We start from the raw sequence: 18,471 nt of genomic DNA on the forward strand, positions 1-18,471 counted from the left end.
GATTTAAACTTTAAAATGTGAATAACTATAAAAATATAACATCGATTCCAATGAAACTTCTTCCATTAGCACCAAAGGGACGATGATGAATAAGGTGGGCCTAAAATTGTTGTGCTATCGTGTACTGTTTTGGCTGTAGTTCAGGAACAAACAAACAAACAAACAAAGAGTTTTAGTATATAGATGGGCCAAATGCAGGCTGGTGGAACCAGTATAGATCGGGCATCATGGTCGGCATGGACGAGTTGGGCCGAAGGGCCTGTTTCCGTTCTATGACACTGAGTTGTTCTGCGATTGCCTGATCTGATATGCCATGATTTGTGCTTCCACCCAGGGGCAAGACTACCTCTCCATATTTAACAGCTTGTCCCATGAATCAAATAGTCACAATGGAAGCTTTTAGCAAGGCAAATGGAAGTGTCATCAATATATCACAGCATGTCTTTGCTGAACAGTATGAAAGAGAAAGCATTCGTCTCTGCGTAAGTGCTATCTTGCTTTTAAAGGGAAGGACATGTTAAAGTGAACTTGAACAGATTCAGATGAGGCATCGTTCAGATTTTTTTTCAAGCAGTAGCCCTCCTAGTGTTCACTCATTTAAAATTCAGCCATTTCCATTTACTTCTCACTTCTAGCACAATACAAACAGCTGTGTCAATGAAATGCTGACACCAAGCTACATCAGGATATTTAGAAGAGGGCATAAAAAGATACAAGATATGAAGATCTTATTGAGTACAGTTCGGAACATCCAAAATACAGGAAGGATGTAGAGGCTTTGGAGAGGGTGCAGAAGAGGATAATCAGAAATTAACCCGGATTATAGGGAATTAGCCCATTGTCAGAGTGATGTTAAACGCAAATTGGAGGAACAGCATCTCAAATTTCACTTGGGCAGTTTACAGCTCAGTGGTATGAATATTGAGTTCTCTCACTTCAGGTAGTCCCGGCATTCCCTCTCTCTCTATCCCTCCCCCACCCAAGTTGCACTCATTTTCATTTGCTTCTCATTTTCACCCTACAAACAGCTAACAATGGCCTGTTTCCTTTATCATCATTACTTTGTTGCATATCTTTCATTCATTGTTCTTTATCTCTCTACATCACCGTCTATATCTCTCGTTTCCCTTATCCCTAACCAGCCTGAAGAAGGATCTCGACCTGAAACATCACCCATTCCTTCTCTCCAGAGATGCTGCCTGTCCCGTTGAGTTACTCCAGCTTTTTGTGTCGATCTTCTTAATGAGTTTGAGTTTAGTTTATTGTAACCTGTACAGAAGTACAGTGAAAAGCTTTGGATAAACTTGGATTGTCTTGAACATTGGAGGTTGACGGGAGAACTGATGGAAGTGTACAAATTCTGAGAGGAATAGATAGGAAGGTAGACAATAGGAATCTTTTCCCAAAGTGAAAATGTCAAAGACTAGAAGGCGTAGCTTTGAGGTGAGTTGAGCAAAGTTTAAAGGAGAGGTGTGGGGGATGTTTTTTTACACAGAGGGTGGTGAGTACCTGAAATGCATTGATATGGGTGGTGGTGAACGCAGATACAATAGCGGCATTTAAGAGGCTTTTGGATAGGCACAGACTCTTGAGCGGACTCTCATAGGCTAGGAGTGTTTTTTAGCGTTTGCACTTTTTTAGATCTGAATTTTCTCTTTACCTGTGGCGCTACAATCTGCACTCTGTTTATGTTCTCCTTTGCACTGCCTGGTGTATTCTTATATAGAAATAAAGAACTGCAGCCGGTGTTTAGTAGACACAAAGTCCTGGAGTAGCTCAGCAGGCAAGGCAGCATTTCAGGAGAACATGGATAGATCCGACCTGAAAAGATACCTATCCATGCTCTCCTGAGAAGCTGCCTAATCTGCTGAGGTACTCCTGCAATATGTGTCTACCTTTTAAAAACAACATCTGCAATTCCTTGTTTCTACAAATACAATACATGAATACAATCAACCCATACTCAAGTACAGTAGGTGGGACGAAGAGAAAGATGCCCAAGTGCAGAATATACAGTATTTCCTCAGCACTGTAGCACAAGTTCCAGAAAAAAAGTCCAATGCCCACAATGAGGTGGATTGGAAGATTGAGATTGTACCCTAGCTTACGGAAGGACTGTTCAGAAAACTGATAACAGAGGGGAAGGTGTTCCTGAGACTGGTGGTGCGACCTTCAAGCTTCTGTACCTTCTGCCCGACGGGAGCTGGGTGAAGGAGGAATGACCGGAGTGGCAATGGTCCTTGATGATGTTGGCTAGAAAGATGTACAGGTTTCAGACACGTTCATAGAATTATAGAGAGCTTTATTGTAACAGACTGTGGAAGAACGAGCCAGATAAGTACTTTAATGATGTGTAGGAAGGAACTGCAGATGCAGGAGGTGCCACGGCTGCAGTGCCTGGCTGGAAGGCTCGTAGGTCGGTGGACCCGGGAACCCGCCTGAAGGCTCGTTGGTCGGTGGGACCGGGAACCTCGTCGGACAGCATTACTGGGAGGGAGCTGGAGACATCGAACGCAAGGAGTTAGCCAGTAGGAGGGTCAACCTGGGTATTGCCTCCAGTGCCTTCAAGGTCAGCTGCAGGAGGTACCTCTTCAACACAAAGATGGGCGGGTGAGGAGAGGGCTCGCGGGAACTGCTCCAGTACATCGAGCGCGCAGGCCGACCGGACTTTGAATAATGGCGCCAAAACTATGGTGGCGTCTGCATGTATAAGTATGCAAAAAGAATTTCACTGTGCATTTGCACATGTGACAAATAAAGCACCTTTGGACCATTGGTTTATACCGAGGATAGACACAAAGTGCTGGAGAAACTCAGCGTGTTAGGCAGCATTTCTGGAGAAAAAGGATGAGTGACATTTCGGGTCGAAACACTTCTTTGGACTGAAGGTGGGAGTGGGATCAGGAGGTAGGAAAAGGCCAGAACAAATCAGGGCTGGCAACCTACAAATTTTAATAAGATGCACACAATAAACACAAGCTCATTCAGTCGTTGCCATCAGCTCCTCAGTGGCTGCATTAATTTTCCTACCCACAAAGCAAAATCACTGTGTTCACATAGAAAAGGCAGCTTAACTGTTGCAGAGGTAGCTTTTTCACTGCTGGAGGCTGCCTTGTAGATATGCCAGCAGCTTTGAGATGGTGATGTGGGAGGAATCCTTGGGTAGGCATCAGTAAATCCCAGCTTCGACATAGATATTTCCTCTGAAGGCAAACACATGAATACCTGGGGGAAAGTAATGGGTTGGAACGAGAATTCACCTTCTTTCTGTGCGCTAAATCTGCGTTGTGCACAGCGTCAATCGCTGAGTGGGGAAGTGTAAATACTAAAATCACAATAGAACGGAAGAAAGGAATTTGCATTTTATTTCTAAACCTGCGGTGCAGTCTGGATTCCAGGAGCCAGATGGAGTATAAAGCTGTGGCCAAATTAATAGTGATTTGTCTTTTACATAAGACCTTAATCCAAAGTCCTGTCTGCCCTCCAGGTGGAATGAAGGAATCCCAATTCCTATCGGGATGCTCCACAGCTTGGTTTGGCAACAGCTCTGCCCAAGATTGCAAGAAACCTCAGAGAGTTGTGGGTGTAGTCCATTCCATCATCACACAGACTAGCCTCCCCGCCATTGACTCCATCTACATTTCACGCTGCCTCATGAAAGCAGCCAACGTAATCAACCAAAGCTAACAAAGAAATTAGAGGGGAAAGCTGAAGTAAAAATGTAAGAGATCAAATGTATAGTTTGATTGTGGAATCTTGGGGAAACAGGTCGTAAAGGATGGAAACTAAAATGGAGGATTAATATGTTTAGAGACATTTATGGCATGGAAATAGGCCCTTTGGCCCACTGAGTCCACACCAACCTTCGATCACCTGTTCACACACTAGCTTTATAAACTCTGTACACACAAGGGGCAATTTACAGAAGCAAATTTAGGACTTTAGAAGGGCTCAACATCCAAGGACGTACACGCCACTGGAAATAAATGGGTCTACTGTGGATAGGGTGAGCAGTTTTAAATACCTAGGAGTCCTCATCAAAGAGGATCTGACATGGGCATGCACATTGCCGCACTGATGGGTAACGCAAAGCAGCGCCTTTACCACCTTTGTCAGCTGAGGAAATTCAGAGTGTCTCTGAGGATCCTTCAATGCTTCTACTCTGGGGCTGTAGAGAGCATCCTGTCCGGCAACATCACAGTCTGGTTTGGGAACAGCTCTGCCCAGGACAGGAAGGCCCTGCAGAGAGTAATGCGTTCGACAGAACGCACCATGGGAACTACACTCACCTTCCTGCAGGACCTATACATCAGGATGTGTAGATCGAGAGCAAGCAAGATTATGAGGGACCCCTGCCACCCCAGCAACGGACTGTTCCAGCTGCTACGGTCAGGCAAACGCCTCCGCTGTCACGCTGTGAAAACGGAGAGGATGAGACGGAGTTTCTTCCCACAGGTCATCAGGACTGTTAACTTTTATAACTCCAGAGACTAAATTTTGTCTTCTCTGTATTAACTTTAATTTATATGCTGTAACTGTAATTCCTTTTTTGCACAATCCGCAGGCATTGCCACTTTCATTTTACTGCACATCGTGTATGTGACAAATAAACTTGACTTGACTTGACTTGAATTAACCTACAAACATACACATCTTTGGGATGTGGGAGGAAAGCGAAGTACAAACAGCTGTTGAGGTCGGGATCAAACCAGGTCTCCGGTGTTGTGAGGCAACAGGTCTACTGTGCTGCCCAATATAAATGGCTGCTCGTTGGTTGGCATGGAATTGATGGGCCAAAGGGCCTGTTTCTGTGCTGCATCACTCTTTGACTAGGATTTCCATTTATCTATTTTACCTTGCTCACAGTGGGGTGGCACAGCGACGCAGATGGTAGAGCTGCTGCCTCACGGCACCAGAGTCAGCAATGTCACAAAGGCAAAGGAGCTGGTTAACGGCTTCAGGAAGTGTGGTGAAGTACATCCCCAATCAGCTTTGCACCATTGAATTGAAAATGATTGAGAGCTTCTGGTTCCTTTGTGTCAATATTATGACCAATCTGTCATCGCCAAACAAAAGAAGCAACAGGCAAGTAGACCTTCCAGCGCCAGAGTCCCAGGTTCGATCCTGACTATGGGTGCTGTCTGTGTGGAGTTTGCACGTTCTCCCTGTGACCACGTGGGTTTTCTCTGGGTGCTCTGGTTTTCTCCACACTCCAAAGATGTACAGGACTGTAGGTTAATTGGCTTCAGTTAAAAAAATTGTAAATTGTGCATAGAATAGTGCTGGTGTATGGTGTGATCACTGGTCAGTGCGGACTCAGTGGGCCAAAGGGCCTGTGTTCGCACTGTATCTTTAAAATCTAAAGCATAATCCCAAGGACGTGTGGGTTTGTAGGTTCATAAGGTGTCTATAAATTGGCCCTAGGGTGTAGGGAGCAGATGAGAATGCAGGATAAGGCAGTACTAGTGTGAACAGGTGATTGATGGACAGCATGGGCTAGGTGGCCGAAGGGGCTGGTTCCATGCTGCATCTCTAAAATAAACCTCCGTTGGTTTTCATTTCCTTCTTTTCTTTGTTTACTCATGATATGGTAAACAGGACTGGCTCTGCGAATGCTTCTAGCCCTCCCTAGTTGCCTTTGAGAAGGTGATGATGAGCCAGCTTCAGGAAACAGTGCAGGCTGATTGATGAGGTACTCCCACAGTGCGCTTGGGCAGGGAGTTCCAGTGTTTACAGTGAGCAATGATAAAGGAACGGTTATATCATTGCAAATCTTGTGATGCTCTTCAATGAAAGGCTGGCCAGGCTGCTGGAAACCGCGGGCATCGGTTTAAGATTATTGCCACAGAAAGAAATCGGGAGATAATTTTGAGGACTGAGGATTACAAGGGTGTGGAAGTGTTGACAATACAAAGGAGATTCTTTCTTGTTTATGCAAGTGAATAAGAAAATGAAAAAGAATTGAGTGCATTGCTTTGGGCCGTTCTAGAGCCAGTGAGCATCGAAGCATTCTTTTTGAGTTTATCGTTGCAAATACATTCTGCAGTCTCCGACTGCACTCTGCTGGTGATCTGAAGTACTGTGTACGCTGACACACACGCACACATGCATGCACACACACACGAACTCATGCATGCACACACACACATGCACGCACACATGCATGCACACAAATACACTCCACACACACATGTATACACAAACACATCAACATACACACCACACAGTAAAAAGTCTGAAGAAGGGTCTCGACCCGAAACGTCACCCATTCCTTCTCTCCCGAGATGCTGCCTGACCTGTTGAGTTACTCCAGCATTTTGTGAGTAAATATTGGGAGTCAGTAAACCTTTTTTTTCTTAGAACTTCTTTACGAGAGAGTCAGCTCAAATGTAGCTATAACTCCATCGGGCCAATGTCATATCCAATGCTCCCATGTAATGTGCTTTCGTGTTCTTGTCACACCATAACTCATCAACCCTCCAGTCCTTATGATTGCCCAGTCTACCACAATGAACAATTCAGATTTTAGCCACTTTACTATTGTTTGCTGCACCCATAAGCTAAGGGTGTAGGCTCGATCCCCAACCTACCTCATCGAGTCCCTTGCACTTTATTATCTGCACTTTCTCCGTAGCTTTAAAACAATGTTTGTCGCTGTTTATTTTTCTCTTTGTATTAACTGCTGCACTTGTGTATGGTTTCATTGGACTCATATCAGGTATGCTTCGACTAACATAGCACATGAACAAAGTTATTTACTGTATCTCAATACTCATGACAATAATAAATGTGGCAATACAAGTAGATAGAGTGGTAAGGATGGTGTATGATATGCTCGCTTTCATCGGTCGAGGCTTTGAATATAAGAGTCAGGAAGTCACGTTGCAGCTTTATGAAACCTTGATTAGGCCGCATTTAGAGTACTGCGTGCAGTTCTGGTCTCCTAATTACAGGAAATATGTGAAGCCTTTGTCGAGGTGCAGAGGATTAGGTCCAGAATGCTGCCTGGATTAGAGGGTTTCAGCCACAGGGAGAGGTTTGGCAGACTTGCATTGTTTTCTCTGGAATGTCAGAGGTTGAGGGGAGACTTGGTAGAAGTATACAAAATGATGACAGGCGTAGATAGGGTAAACAGTCAGAACCTTTTTTCTCAGGGTGGAAAGGTCCAACACTAGAGAGCATAGCTACATGGTGAGAGGGAAAAAGTTTAATGGAGATGTGTGGGGAAAGTTTTTTTACACAGAGTGATGGGGTCTTGAACACACTGCTAGGGATGGTAGTGGAGGCAGATATGATAGTGATGTTTAAGAGGCTTTTGGACAGGCACATGGAAGTGCAGGGATTAGAGGGATACAGGCAGATGAGATCATTTTAACTTGGCATCATGTTCGGCACAAACATTGTGGGCTAAGCTGTAGCCTGCAGATGACTTTAATGTTTGTTCATGCTCAGAAATAATGGTTTTGTTCACCAAAGCATACAAGAGGACAAGCCTTTCAATTGTCAACTTCAAGACCAATCTGCGCTCAACCATGTGAGACCCTGGAACCCACTTTCGAGTATTGTGTTCACTTTTGGTCACCATGTTGTCAAGCTTGAAAGGGCTCAGAGAAGATTTGCTAGGATATTGCCAGGACTCAAGGGACTGAGCTATTGGGAGAGGTTGAGCAGGCTAAGACTCTGTTCCTTGGTGTGCAGGAGGATGAGGGATAATCTTATAGAGGTGTACAAAATTACGAGAGGAATAGGTCAGGTAAACACAGTCTTTTGCGCAGAGTAGAGGAATCGAGAACCGGGGAGATAGGTTTAAGGTGAGGAGGGAAAGATTTTATGGGAACCTGAGGGGTAAATTACATTATTCAGAAGTTGTAAATGGTTTATTTTAAGCTCCCTCATCCACTTCCCCCCGCAAGATATATATTTCTTACAATTTATTTCCAATAAAATAATCTGTCTTATTTTAAATAGACATTGTCAATTAGCCAGAGCCTTCCTGCAATTTACGAACAGGATGTTCCACACAAAATATCTGCTTATTGATCTTCATTATTGATGAGTTTGGCTTCATCTAGGAATAATAAAAAAATAACAATTTTAGCTTCCAATGATAGCGTTTATATATCGTTTTGTTTAGAGATTCAGAGTGGACACAGGCCCTTCAGCCTACCGAATCCAAAACCAGCGATCACCCCGTACACTAGTTGTATCTTAACACACATAGGGACAATTTACAGAAGTCAATTAACCCACAAACCCACATGTTTGGGATGCGGGAGGAAACCGGAGCACAGGGAGAACGTGCAAACTCGGTACAGACAGCAGGCCAGGCAGCATCTCTGGAGAACACGGAGAAGGGTTTAGTATAGTTAAGAGACACAGCGCTGAAACAGGCCTTTTCGCCCATCAGGTCCACGCTGACCAGCGATCCCCGCACATTAACACTAACCTACACCCACTACGGACAATTTTTACATTTACCGAGCCAATTAACCTGTACGTCTTTGGAGTGTGGGAGGAAACCGAAGAGCTCAGAGAAAACCCAGGCAGGTCATGGGGAGAACGTACAAACTCCGTACAGACAGCATCCGTGGTCGGGATCGAACCCGGGTCACCGGCACTGAATTCGCTGTAAGGCAGCAACTCTACCGCTGTGCCACCGTGCCGCTCATCTGGAGAAGGTTTTTATCCATCTGCTCCAGAGATGCTGCCTGACCCGCTGAGTTACTCCAGCATTTTGTGTTCTTCACAGAGGAAGTTGAATTAGTTGTAGATCATGGATCTTGGGCTGTGATCTATTTATGGCTTTCAATAAAAAGTTTTCATTCTTTTAAAAAAGAATCAAACCAGTTTATTTCGACCAAAATGTAATCAAAACAAAGAGAAGCACGTGACTGCAGCTGCTGGAATATTGAAGAAAAAACAGTCTCTCTCACTATCTCTCTCATTCTCTCACTATCTTTCACTCTCTCTCCAGTTCTCGCTCTCTCACTACCTCTCACTCTCCATCTACATCTTTCTCTATCTCGCTCTCTCTCTATCTATCTATCTATCTATCTCGCTACCTATTGTTCTTGCTATCTATCTCACTCTCGTTCTATCTATCTCCCTACCTATCTCTTCCATGCTCTCTATCTATCTCTTGTAGTCTTCACCCCACCTTCCTGCTCTCTCGACCTCTTCACCATTTTCCACACGAATGGCAAGTATTGACCAGCAGAGACACAGGAACTGCAGATGCTGGAATTACAAAGTGCTGGAGCAACTCAGCAGATCAAGCAGTATCTGTGAAGCAAGATGTACAGACGATGATTCAGGATCACCAGTCTTACGAAGGGTCCTGACCCGAAACGACATCTGTTCATTCTCTCCACAGATGTTGCCTGACCTACTGAGTTACTCCATCACTGTTTTTTGCTCTAATAAAACCAAAGCCGATACAATAGAAACAAAGAACAATAGACAATAGACAATAGGTGCAGGAGTAGGCCATTCAGCCCTTCGAGCCAGCACCGCCATTCAATGCGATCATGGCTGATCACTCTCAATCAGTACCCCGTTCCTGCCTTCTCCCCATACCCCCTCACTCCGCTATCCTTAAGAGCTCTATCCAGCTCTCTCTTGAAAGCATCCAACGAACTGGCCTCCACTGCCTTCTGAGGCAGAGAATTCCACACCTTCACCACTCTCTGACTGAAAAAGTTCTTCCTCATCTCCGTTCTAAATGGCCTACCCCTTATTCTTAAACTGTGGCCCCTTGTTCTGGACTCCCCCAACATTGGGAACATGTTTCCTGCCTCTAATGTGTCCAATCACCTAATTATCTTATATGTTTCAATAAGATCCCCCCTCATCCTTCTAAATTCCTGTGTATACAAGCCCAATCGCTCCAACCTTTCAACATACGACAGTCCCGCCATTCCGGGAATTAACCTAGTAAACCTACGCTGCACGCCCTCCATAGCAAGAATATCCTTCCTCAAATTTGGAGACCAAAACTGCACACAGTACTCCAGGTGCGGTCTCACCAGGGCCCGGTACAACTGTAGAAGGACCTCTTTGCTCCTATACTCAACTCCTCTTGTTACGAAGGCCAACATTCCATTGGCTTTCTTCACTGCCTGCTGTACCTGCATGCTTCCTTTCATTGACTGATGCACTAGGACACCCAGATCTCGTTGAACTCCCCCTCCTCCTAACTTGACACCATTCAGATAATAATCTGCCTTTCTATTCTTACTTCCAAAGTGAATAACCTCACACTTATTTACATTAAACTGCATCTGCCATGTATCCGCCCACTCACACAACCTATCCAAGTCACCCTGCAGCCTTATTGCATCTTCCTCACAATTCACACTACCCCCCAGCTTAGTATCATCTGCAAATTTGCTAATGGTACTTTTAATCCCTTCGTCTAAGTCATTAATGTATATCGTAAATAGCTGGGGTCCCAGCACCAAACCTTGCGGTACCCCACTGGTCACTGCCTGCCATTCCGAAAGGGACCCATTTATCCCCACTCTTTGCTTTCTGTCTGTCAACCAATTTTCTATCCATGTCAATACCCTACCCCCAATACCATGTGCCCTAATTTTGCCCACTAATCTCTTATGTGGGACCTTGTCGAAGGCTTTCTGAAAGTCGAGGTACACCACATCCACTGACTCTCCCCTGTCAATTTTCCTAGTTATATCCTCAAAAAATTCCAGTAGATTTGTCAAGCATGATTTCCCCTTCGTAAATCCATGCTGACTCGGAATGATCCCGTTACTGCTATCCAAATGCTCAGCAATTTCGTCTTTTATAATTGACTCCAGCATCTTCCCCACCACTGATGTCAGACTAACTGGTCTATAATTACCCGTTTTCTCTCTCCCTCCTTTCTTAAAAAGTGGGATAACATTTGCTATCCTCCAATCCACAGGAACTGATCCTGAATCTATAGAACATTGAAAAATGATCTCCAATGCTTCCACTATTTCTAGAGCCACCTCCTTAAGTACCCTGGGATGCAGACCATCAGGCCCTGGGGATTTATCAGCCTTCAGTCTCATCAGTCTACCCAAAACCATTTCCTGCCTAATGTGGATTTCCTTCAGTTCCTCCATCACCCTAGGTTCTCCGGCCCCTAGAACATTTGGGAGATTGTGTGTATCTTCCTCAGTGAAGACAGATCCAAAATAACGGTTTAACTCATCTGCCATTTCTTTGTTCCCCATAATAAATTCCCCTGCTTCTGTCTTCAAGGGACCCACATTTGCCTTGACTATTTTTTTCCTCTTCACGTACCTACAGATGCTGGTTTATTCCAAAGATAGGCACAGTGCTGGAATAACACAGCGGGTCAGGCGGTATATCGAGAGAAAAGGAGAATGAAGATTGATCTTACAGAGGCGCACAAAACCTCGAGGAAAAGACCGGGTAAACACACAGAGTCTTTTGCCCAATGTAGGTGAATCAAGAACTGGAGGACATAGGTTTAAGGTGAGGGGGGAAAGATTTAATAGGAACCCGAGGGATAACTTTTTTTACACAAAGGGTGGTGGGTGTATGGAACGAGCTGCCGGAGGAGGTAGTTGAGGCAGGTACTATTGTTATGTTAAAAAACATTTAGACAGGTATATGGATATGATAGGTGTCGAGGAACATGGGCAAAATACAGGCAGGTGGGACTAGTGTAGATGGGACAAGTTGGTCGGCATGGCCAAGTTGAGTTGATGGGGCTGTTTCCACGCTGCATCACTCTATGACTCTGAAAAGGATAGGTGACATTTCAGATCGGGACCCTACTTCTGATACTAGTTGTATGGATCACATCAACTGATTTCCCATTAACGGTATTTGTCGTTCCGACTTTATTCCACTGATGATTCTGAATAAAACACATGTGCCAGATGTGGATAGATACGTAAATTAAAATAAACATGCATTTCAAGTCTCACATTTCACAGACGATTAGCTACTTTTTGAAGTACAGTTGTGTCATGTTGAAGAAATACAGATGCTAATCTGTGCACGGACAGTTCCCACAAACACAGCACTTTGTACTTCGGAAGTCATGCCTCACAAATTTCATTGATCTTTTTTTGGGAAGAGATGATCAAGAGGATTGATGAGGGTAAGGTAGTAGATGTTATCTACATGTACTTAGAGACTTTGAGTCACACAACATGGAAACTGGCCCTTCAACATAACTTGTTCATGCCGACCATAATGCCCCATCTACACGGGTCCTACCTGCCCGCGTTTGCCCCATATCCCTCTAAACCTTTCCTATCCATGTACCTGTCCAAATGCCTTTTAAATATTTTTATGGTGCCTGCCTTAACTACGTCCTCTGGCAGCTTGTTCCATATACCCACCACCCTCTGAGTGAAAAAGATGTCTCTCAAGTTCCAATTTAATCCTTCCCTTCTCACCATAAACCAGTGGTTCTTGATTCCCCTACCCTTGGTAAAAGAGTCTACATTTACTCTACCTATTCCCCTCATGATTTGGCAAGGCTTGACAAGGTTCCACCTGATGGACATTAAGATGTTGTAGGAACAGACAGGACCAGATGCTGTAAGTAACAGAAAAGGGATGAGGAGGAACTTATTTTGCTAGAGGATGGTGAATCGATGGATTTCATTGCCACAGGTGGCTGTGGAGGCTGTCACTGGGTATTTATAAAGCGGAGATTGGCAGGTTCTTGATTAGTAAGGTTGTCAAAGGTTATAAGAAGGCAGGAGATTGGGATTGAGCTGAAATGACAGATCAGCCATAACTGAATGGTGAAGTAGACGCGATTGGTCAAATGGACTAATTCTGCTCCTATGACTTATGCTTAGAAGGATATGGGTCAAACAGGGCAGGTGGGGCCAGTGTAGCTGAGGCATCATGGTTAGCATGGGCAAGTTGAGCTAAAGGGCCTATTTCTGTGCTATGTGAGCCTCTAAGAAATACAGATGCCAATTTATGCACAGAAAGCTCCCACAGAACAGCAATACCTTGTGTGTGCAGAATCATAACTTGCAGATTTCACTGAGCTTTTATTTTGAAAGAATGACCAAGAGGACTGACGAGGGCAGGGTAGTAGATGCTGTCAACATGAACTTTGGCAAGGCCCCACCTTGTGGATGTTTGGATGGGTTAAATGTTGCAAGACCAGATCCGGAGATGATAAATTGCCACTAATTAGAGTGATTTGCGAATGAGAAGAACCATTTTCATCCAGAGAATGACAAGAAGTTGAACTCTCTCCTAGTGACTGGTTGTGGAAAATCACACTGCCCTTCCCAAGGGAATCACAATAAACACACAAACAGAAAAGGCTTCTTCGCCCCAATACCAGTCTCGTAAATCTTTTATGCACCTTCTCCAACGACTGGGGAATCCAAAACAGCTGGCAAGTATTAAATCTCCATTCTATAATAATCTTATCACACAAAACTATTACGCTAGAAGAATCAGTATTGATCTTTATATCAATGATATTACCATTATGCCATTTACATTTACAAACAGTATTAAACATTGTATTGAAATATTCAGTAGTGTTATACGCATAAAGTCTTTTCCAGTGACAGCTTTGGACGATTCAGAGGCATTAGAAAGCAACTGTACTAAAGAATCTTGACTAGAGCAAGAGATTAGGAGATGGCCCTTCACTTTGCACACTGATAAGTGAAGTTAAAAAAACTTTACTTTGACAAAATTCACTGCTACAGAGTGAAAATGGGACAGCATACAGGTATAAAATAGAACATAGAATCTACTAAAATAGCAAATGTACAGCACAGGAACAGGCTCCTTTGCCCCACAATGTCTGTGCTGAGCATAATGCCATTAAAGGTAGACACAAAACGCTGGAGTAACTCAGCGGGTCTGGCAGCATCTCAGGAGAGAAGGAATGGGTGACGTTTCTGGTCTCGACCCGAAACATCACACATTCCTTCTCTCCAGAGATGCTGCCTGACCCGCTGAGTTACTTCAGCATTTTGTGTCTACCTTCAATTCGAATCGGCAGCTGCAGTTATTTTCCTGCACATAATGCCAAGTTAAATATTTCATCTGCCTGCACGTGATCCATATCCCTCCATACCCTGCATACCTATGTGCCCACCTAAATGCTTCTTAAATGACACAATTGTATCTGCCTCCACCATCTGCCCAAGCAGTGTGTTCCAGGCACCCTCCAACATCTATGTGCCTATCTAACAGACACTAACATTTCTGCCTCCATCACCCCTGGCAACGCATTCAAGCTACTCACCACCCCATGTGTAAAAAAACCTGCCCTACACATCTCGTCAAACTTTGCCTCTCTCACCTTAAACCTGTGCTCTCTAGTATTTGACATTTTCAGCTCAGGAGAAAGATTCCGACTGTCTACCGTAGCTATGCCTCGCAATTTTATATACAACTATCAGGTCTCCCCTCAACTTCTGATGTTCCAGAGAAAATAATCCAAGCCTATCCAACCTCTCCTCATAGTTAGAACCCTCTAATCCAGGCAACATTCTGGTCAACCTCTTCTGCACCTTCTTCAAACCCTCCACTTCCTTCCTGGGTGGCCAGAACTGCATGCAATACTTCAAATCTGGCCTCACCAAAGTCTTATAAAGTTGCATCATGACTTCCAGACTCGTATGCTCAATGCCCTGACCGGCAAAGGCAAGCATACCATACAGCTTCTGTGTCTACTTGTGTTTTCAATTCTCAAGCAAAATTTGCTTGACCCGGGTCTCTGGCGTTGTAAGGCAGCAACTCTACCGCAGCGCCACTCTACCGCCCCTTTAACTTCCTTCCCCCTCTCTCTCTCTTTCACTTTCTCACTAACTGCTGGTGGGAGGACATGACCCTACTGTCTAGCAATCCCTAACCTTCTGCAAATCTGATCATGCCATCAGTATATCAAAGTGGTACTAGCAGTCCCAAGCATACACCCCTACTTACTCAAGTAATGCTGACGTCACCTTGTAACGTATAGCTATATTTTGGTATATTACCTTCTTGTTGCATTTTCCTTTTCCTTTTCTGTTCCTTGAGCAAGGTCATGATGTAACCTCCCACTTCCACGTCCTTCTTCCGGGCATTCTCTACCGCTTTGTTTTTGCGCAAAAGCGGGTTCAGCTTGCTGTCGGAACAAAAACAACCCAATGTCTCATTTTTCAAAAATAGGCACAAAGTGCTGGAGCAACTCAGCGGATCAGGCAGCATCTCTGATGAGAAAGGATGGATGACGTTTAGGGTCGGGACCATTCATCAATTTGAGGGAGTGGTGAGGTAGGGGAGGCAGTTCATTCGAACGCATATACAGACACTCCCCGATTGATGCAATTGACAATTTTCACGTAAACCCGCACTTTACGGGAACGATTGTGTGCTCAGCCCTGAGTGCAATCAAGGCAGTTTGTAATTTACACAACACTGTACGTTCACTCAAGTTTACGATGGAAACAAGCCGGCAATGGCGGCTGTGCTTACCCACAAGGACGTGCGCCGCAGAAAGTGCCCTGGACGCAACCAGGTGCCGCTGAGACTGTCAGTACTCTCAGTGAGTTATTTTGGGCAGGGAGTGGGGATGGTGATTCCGACTTGCGTAAAATCTGACTTCAGTAAAAGTACATGAAACTTAACCCTTACATTAGTCAGGCAGTGCCTGGAAAGTCGATTGCATTCCAGACAACAAAAAAATTAAAGTCAGTGCAATTTGTGGCGTGACCAGTTAAGTTCAGAAAGAACAGGTTGGTTTGGCCAAAGCTCTCTAACAAAGGATATTTCCTCACCTCTTGTCTGGGTCTGTTGTGAATTAATTCACAGAAACATATGATGATGGCGCGGTCCAGTCCAGTCGCCGTCGTGGTAGCTCTGCGGGAACTGTGCGTTTTAAACTGGTGTGCACAACCCGCAGGCATTGCCACTTTCATTTCACTGCACATCGTGTATGTGTATGTGACAAATAAATTTGACTTGACTTGATATCACTGACATTCTACACAGTTGTTGTCAGGCCAGGAAAATTGTAACTCTGACAAAATATTGACTTCCATTGAGTAACAGCTTTACAATGCTGGCAACTATATTCTGCTCTCTGTACCTTCCCCTTTGCTCTATCTGTTGTACTTGAGTTTGACTCGATTGCATTTATGTAAAGTATTATCTGATCTGTTTGGACAACATGCAAATAGAAATATACAAAATATAGAAAATAGGTGCAGGAGGAGGCCATTCGGCCCTTCGAGCCAGCACCGCCATTCAATAGACAATAGGTGCAGGAGTAGGCTATTCGGCCCTTCGAGCCAGCACCACCATTCAATGTGATCATGGCTGATCATTTTCAATCAGTACCCCGTTCCTGCCTTCTCCCCATACCCCCTGACTCCGCTATCCTTAAGAGCTCTATCTAGCTCTCTCTTGAAGCTGGCCATCCGCGACTCACGGCGCCGGGCGGAAGAGGGCTCTGCCCGAGCCAGCTGCCTACCCCTTTTCCGGGGTTACGTCCTTGCCCGTATGGTGTTGGAGAGGGACTGTGCGCTGCCCACAGGCACCCTGGGGGATTTCTGGGACCGTTGGGCACCGCAGGGGATTGAATGCATCCTGGATAGGGATTGTAATATAGTTGTATAATAGTTTCATTTGGTATATTTGTTTGTATTGGATGCTGGTGGTGGGTTCTGTTTCGTTTTATTGTATTGTAAAAAAAAATATTTTTAAAAAAAAATTTAATTTAAAAAATAGGGCAACACAATGGCGCAATGGTAGAACTGCTGCTTCATAGCATCAGAGACCAGCTTCAATCCTGACCCTGTGTGGAGTTTGCACGTTCTTCCTGTGACCCCATGGGTTTCCTCCGGGTGGTCCGGATTCCTCCAAAATCCTAAAGTGTGCGGATTTGTAGGTTAATTAGCTGCAGTAAATTACCCCTAGTGTTGGGGAGTGGATGAGAAAATTGGGATGACAGAGAACTAGTGTGAATGGGTGATCGAAGGTTGGTGTGTTCTCAGTGGACCGAAGGTCTTGTTTCCATGCTGTATCTCAAACCTAAACTAAACAAAACAAAGCTTTTCACAGTACCAATAATAAACCTAACCATAAACCTAAACCAGGGCATCAAAGAGAAGATGTAGAAACAAGAATTCGCAGAAACTAGATGCTGATTTACAAAAAAATAAAATAAAATGCTGGAGTAACTCAGCGTGTCAGGCAGCATCTCTGGAGAAAAAAGATGGGTGATGTTTTGGGTCAGACTGAGAAGGGTTCCAACCCAAAACATCATTCATCCTTTTTCTCCAAAGATGCTGCCTGACCTACTGAGTTACTCCTGCATTTTGTGGCTATCTTCATAATAAACCAGCATCTGCAGTTCCTACACAAAGAGAAGACTTTGGATCGGTTCCTGCTGTGGGAACATCAAACATTTTCATGATCTGCAGTGTTTCTATGTCCCATGTAATGAAATAAGGAGCATTTAAGAAATAGATCTACTTACGTCTTTTGCATTATCAGGCAACACAGGAGCGGGCAAGTTGCTACAATTAGAACCGCCAAAATTCCAATTCCAATAATAGTTCCTATTTGCTTTGCTCCTGAAAAGCAGAAACATAATATCAGAAATCGTTGTGAAGATATCTTTTAATGCCATTTTTCATTGGGAATTGATTTTTATTGCACTTGCGATTGCATCCAGTTTACTTCACTCAAAGGAGAACTGAAATTCTAAAGATTGACACAAAAAGCTGAAGTAACTCAACAGATGATGGATTACATAAAGATAGGTCAATAAGGTTGTGTCGGAGGGAACTGCAGATGCTGGTTGAAACTGAAGATAGGCACAAAATGCTGGAGTAACTCAATGGGTCAGCCAGTGTCTCTGGAGAACAGGAATAGGTGACGTTTTGGGTTGAGACCCTTCTTCAGACAATAAGGGTGTTATGTTAAAGACAGAGGTGGACATGCAGGGAGTGTCTCATTATTCCCATTACCCCATGGAGACGGCTTTGGGATTTTCACCAGTTTGGGATTGTTATTGCAATGAAATAAGCAGGACCATGCATGATTGACAGGAATTGAAATAGGTTGAGACAGGGAATACTTGGATACAAAAATAGCACTGCCTTGCCTGTTCAATGGAAAACATCCAGTGTGCCTTTGAAACTGTGCAGCTGTATCCCATTGTCAGTGGTCCATGTACTTGCAATTCATCAATAGATGTCTTCTGCTTGAAGGGCAGAGCATCAGTCTACCTGTGTGAGCAGTGCCATTCCTCAGACAGAATCATTAGCATTGTGAAAGACTTGACAGGGCAGGAAGGAAAGAGAGAGAGAGAAAGAGAGAAAGAGAGAGAGAGAAAGAGAGAGAGAGAAAGAGGGAAAGAGAGAGAGAAAGAGAGAGTGAGAAAGAGAGAGAGAGAAAGAGAGAGAGAGAGAAAGAAAGAGAGAGAGAGAGAGAGAGAGAGAGAGAGAGAGAGAGAGAGAGAGAGAGAGAGAG

The 18,471-nt window shown here is 44.3% G+C and overlaps 1 protein-coding gene across 2 annotated transcripts in view; it reads right to left on the bottom strand.

Annotated features, from left to right (window-relative positions):
• LOC144600532 (uncharacterized) overlaps positions 1-18,471 on the bottom strand; it is a 100,479-nt gene that overhangs the window by 16,599 nt on the left and 65,409 nt on the right. Inside the window, exons 5-7 of one of the 2 annotated variants that reach the window (XM_078412205.1) lie at positions 17,474-17,570; positions 14,991-15,118; positions 7,982-8,068 (exon numbers count right to left, since the gene is read on the bottom strand). In XM_078412205.1, the coding sequence (XP_078268331.1) occupies positions 8,034-8,068; positions 14,991-15,118; positions 17,474-17,570 (260 nt within the window). In that variant the 3' untranslated portion in view covers positions 7,982-8,033. Of the gene's footprint in view, positions 1-7,981; positions 8,069-14,990; positions 15,119-17,473; positions 17,571-18,471 lie in introns of those variants that run through there. The other variant, XM_078412204.1, reaches the window with a different exon arrangement.

This window comes from Rhinoraja longicauda, chromosome 15, assembly GCF_053455715.1.
Source record: "Rhinoraja longicauda isolate Sanriku21f chromosome 15, sRhiLon1.1, whole genome shotgun sequence".
Lineage (NCBI taxonomy): Eukaryota > Metazoa > Chordata > Chondrichthyes > Rajiformes > Arhynchobatidae > Rhinoraja > Rhinoraja longicauda.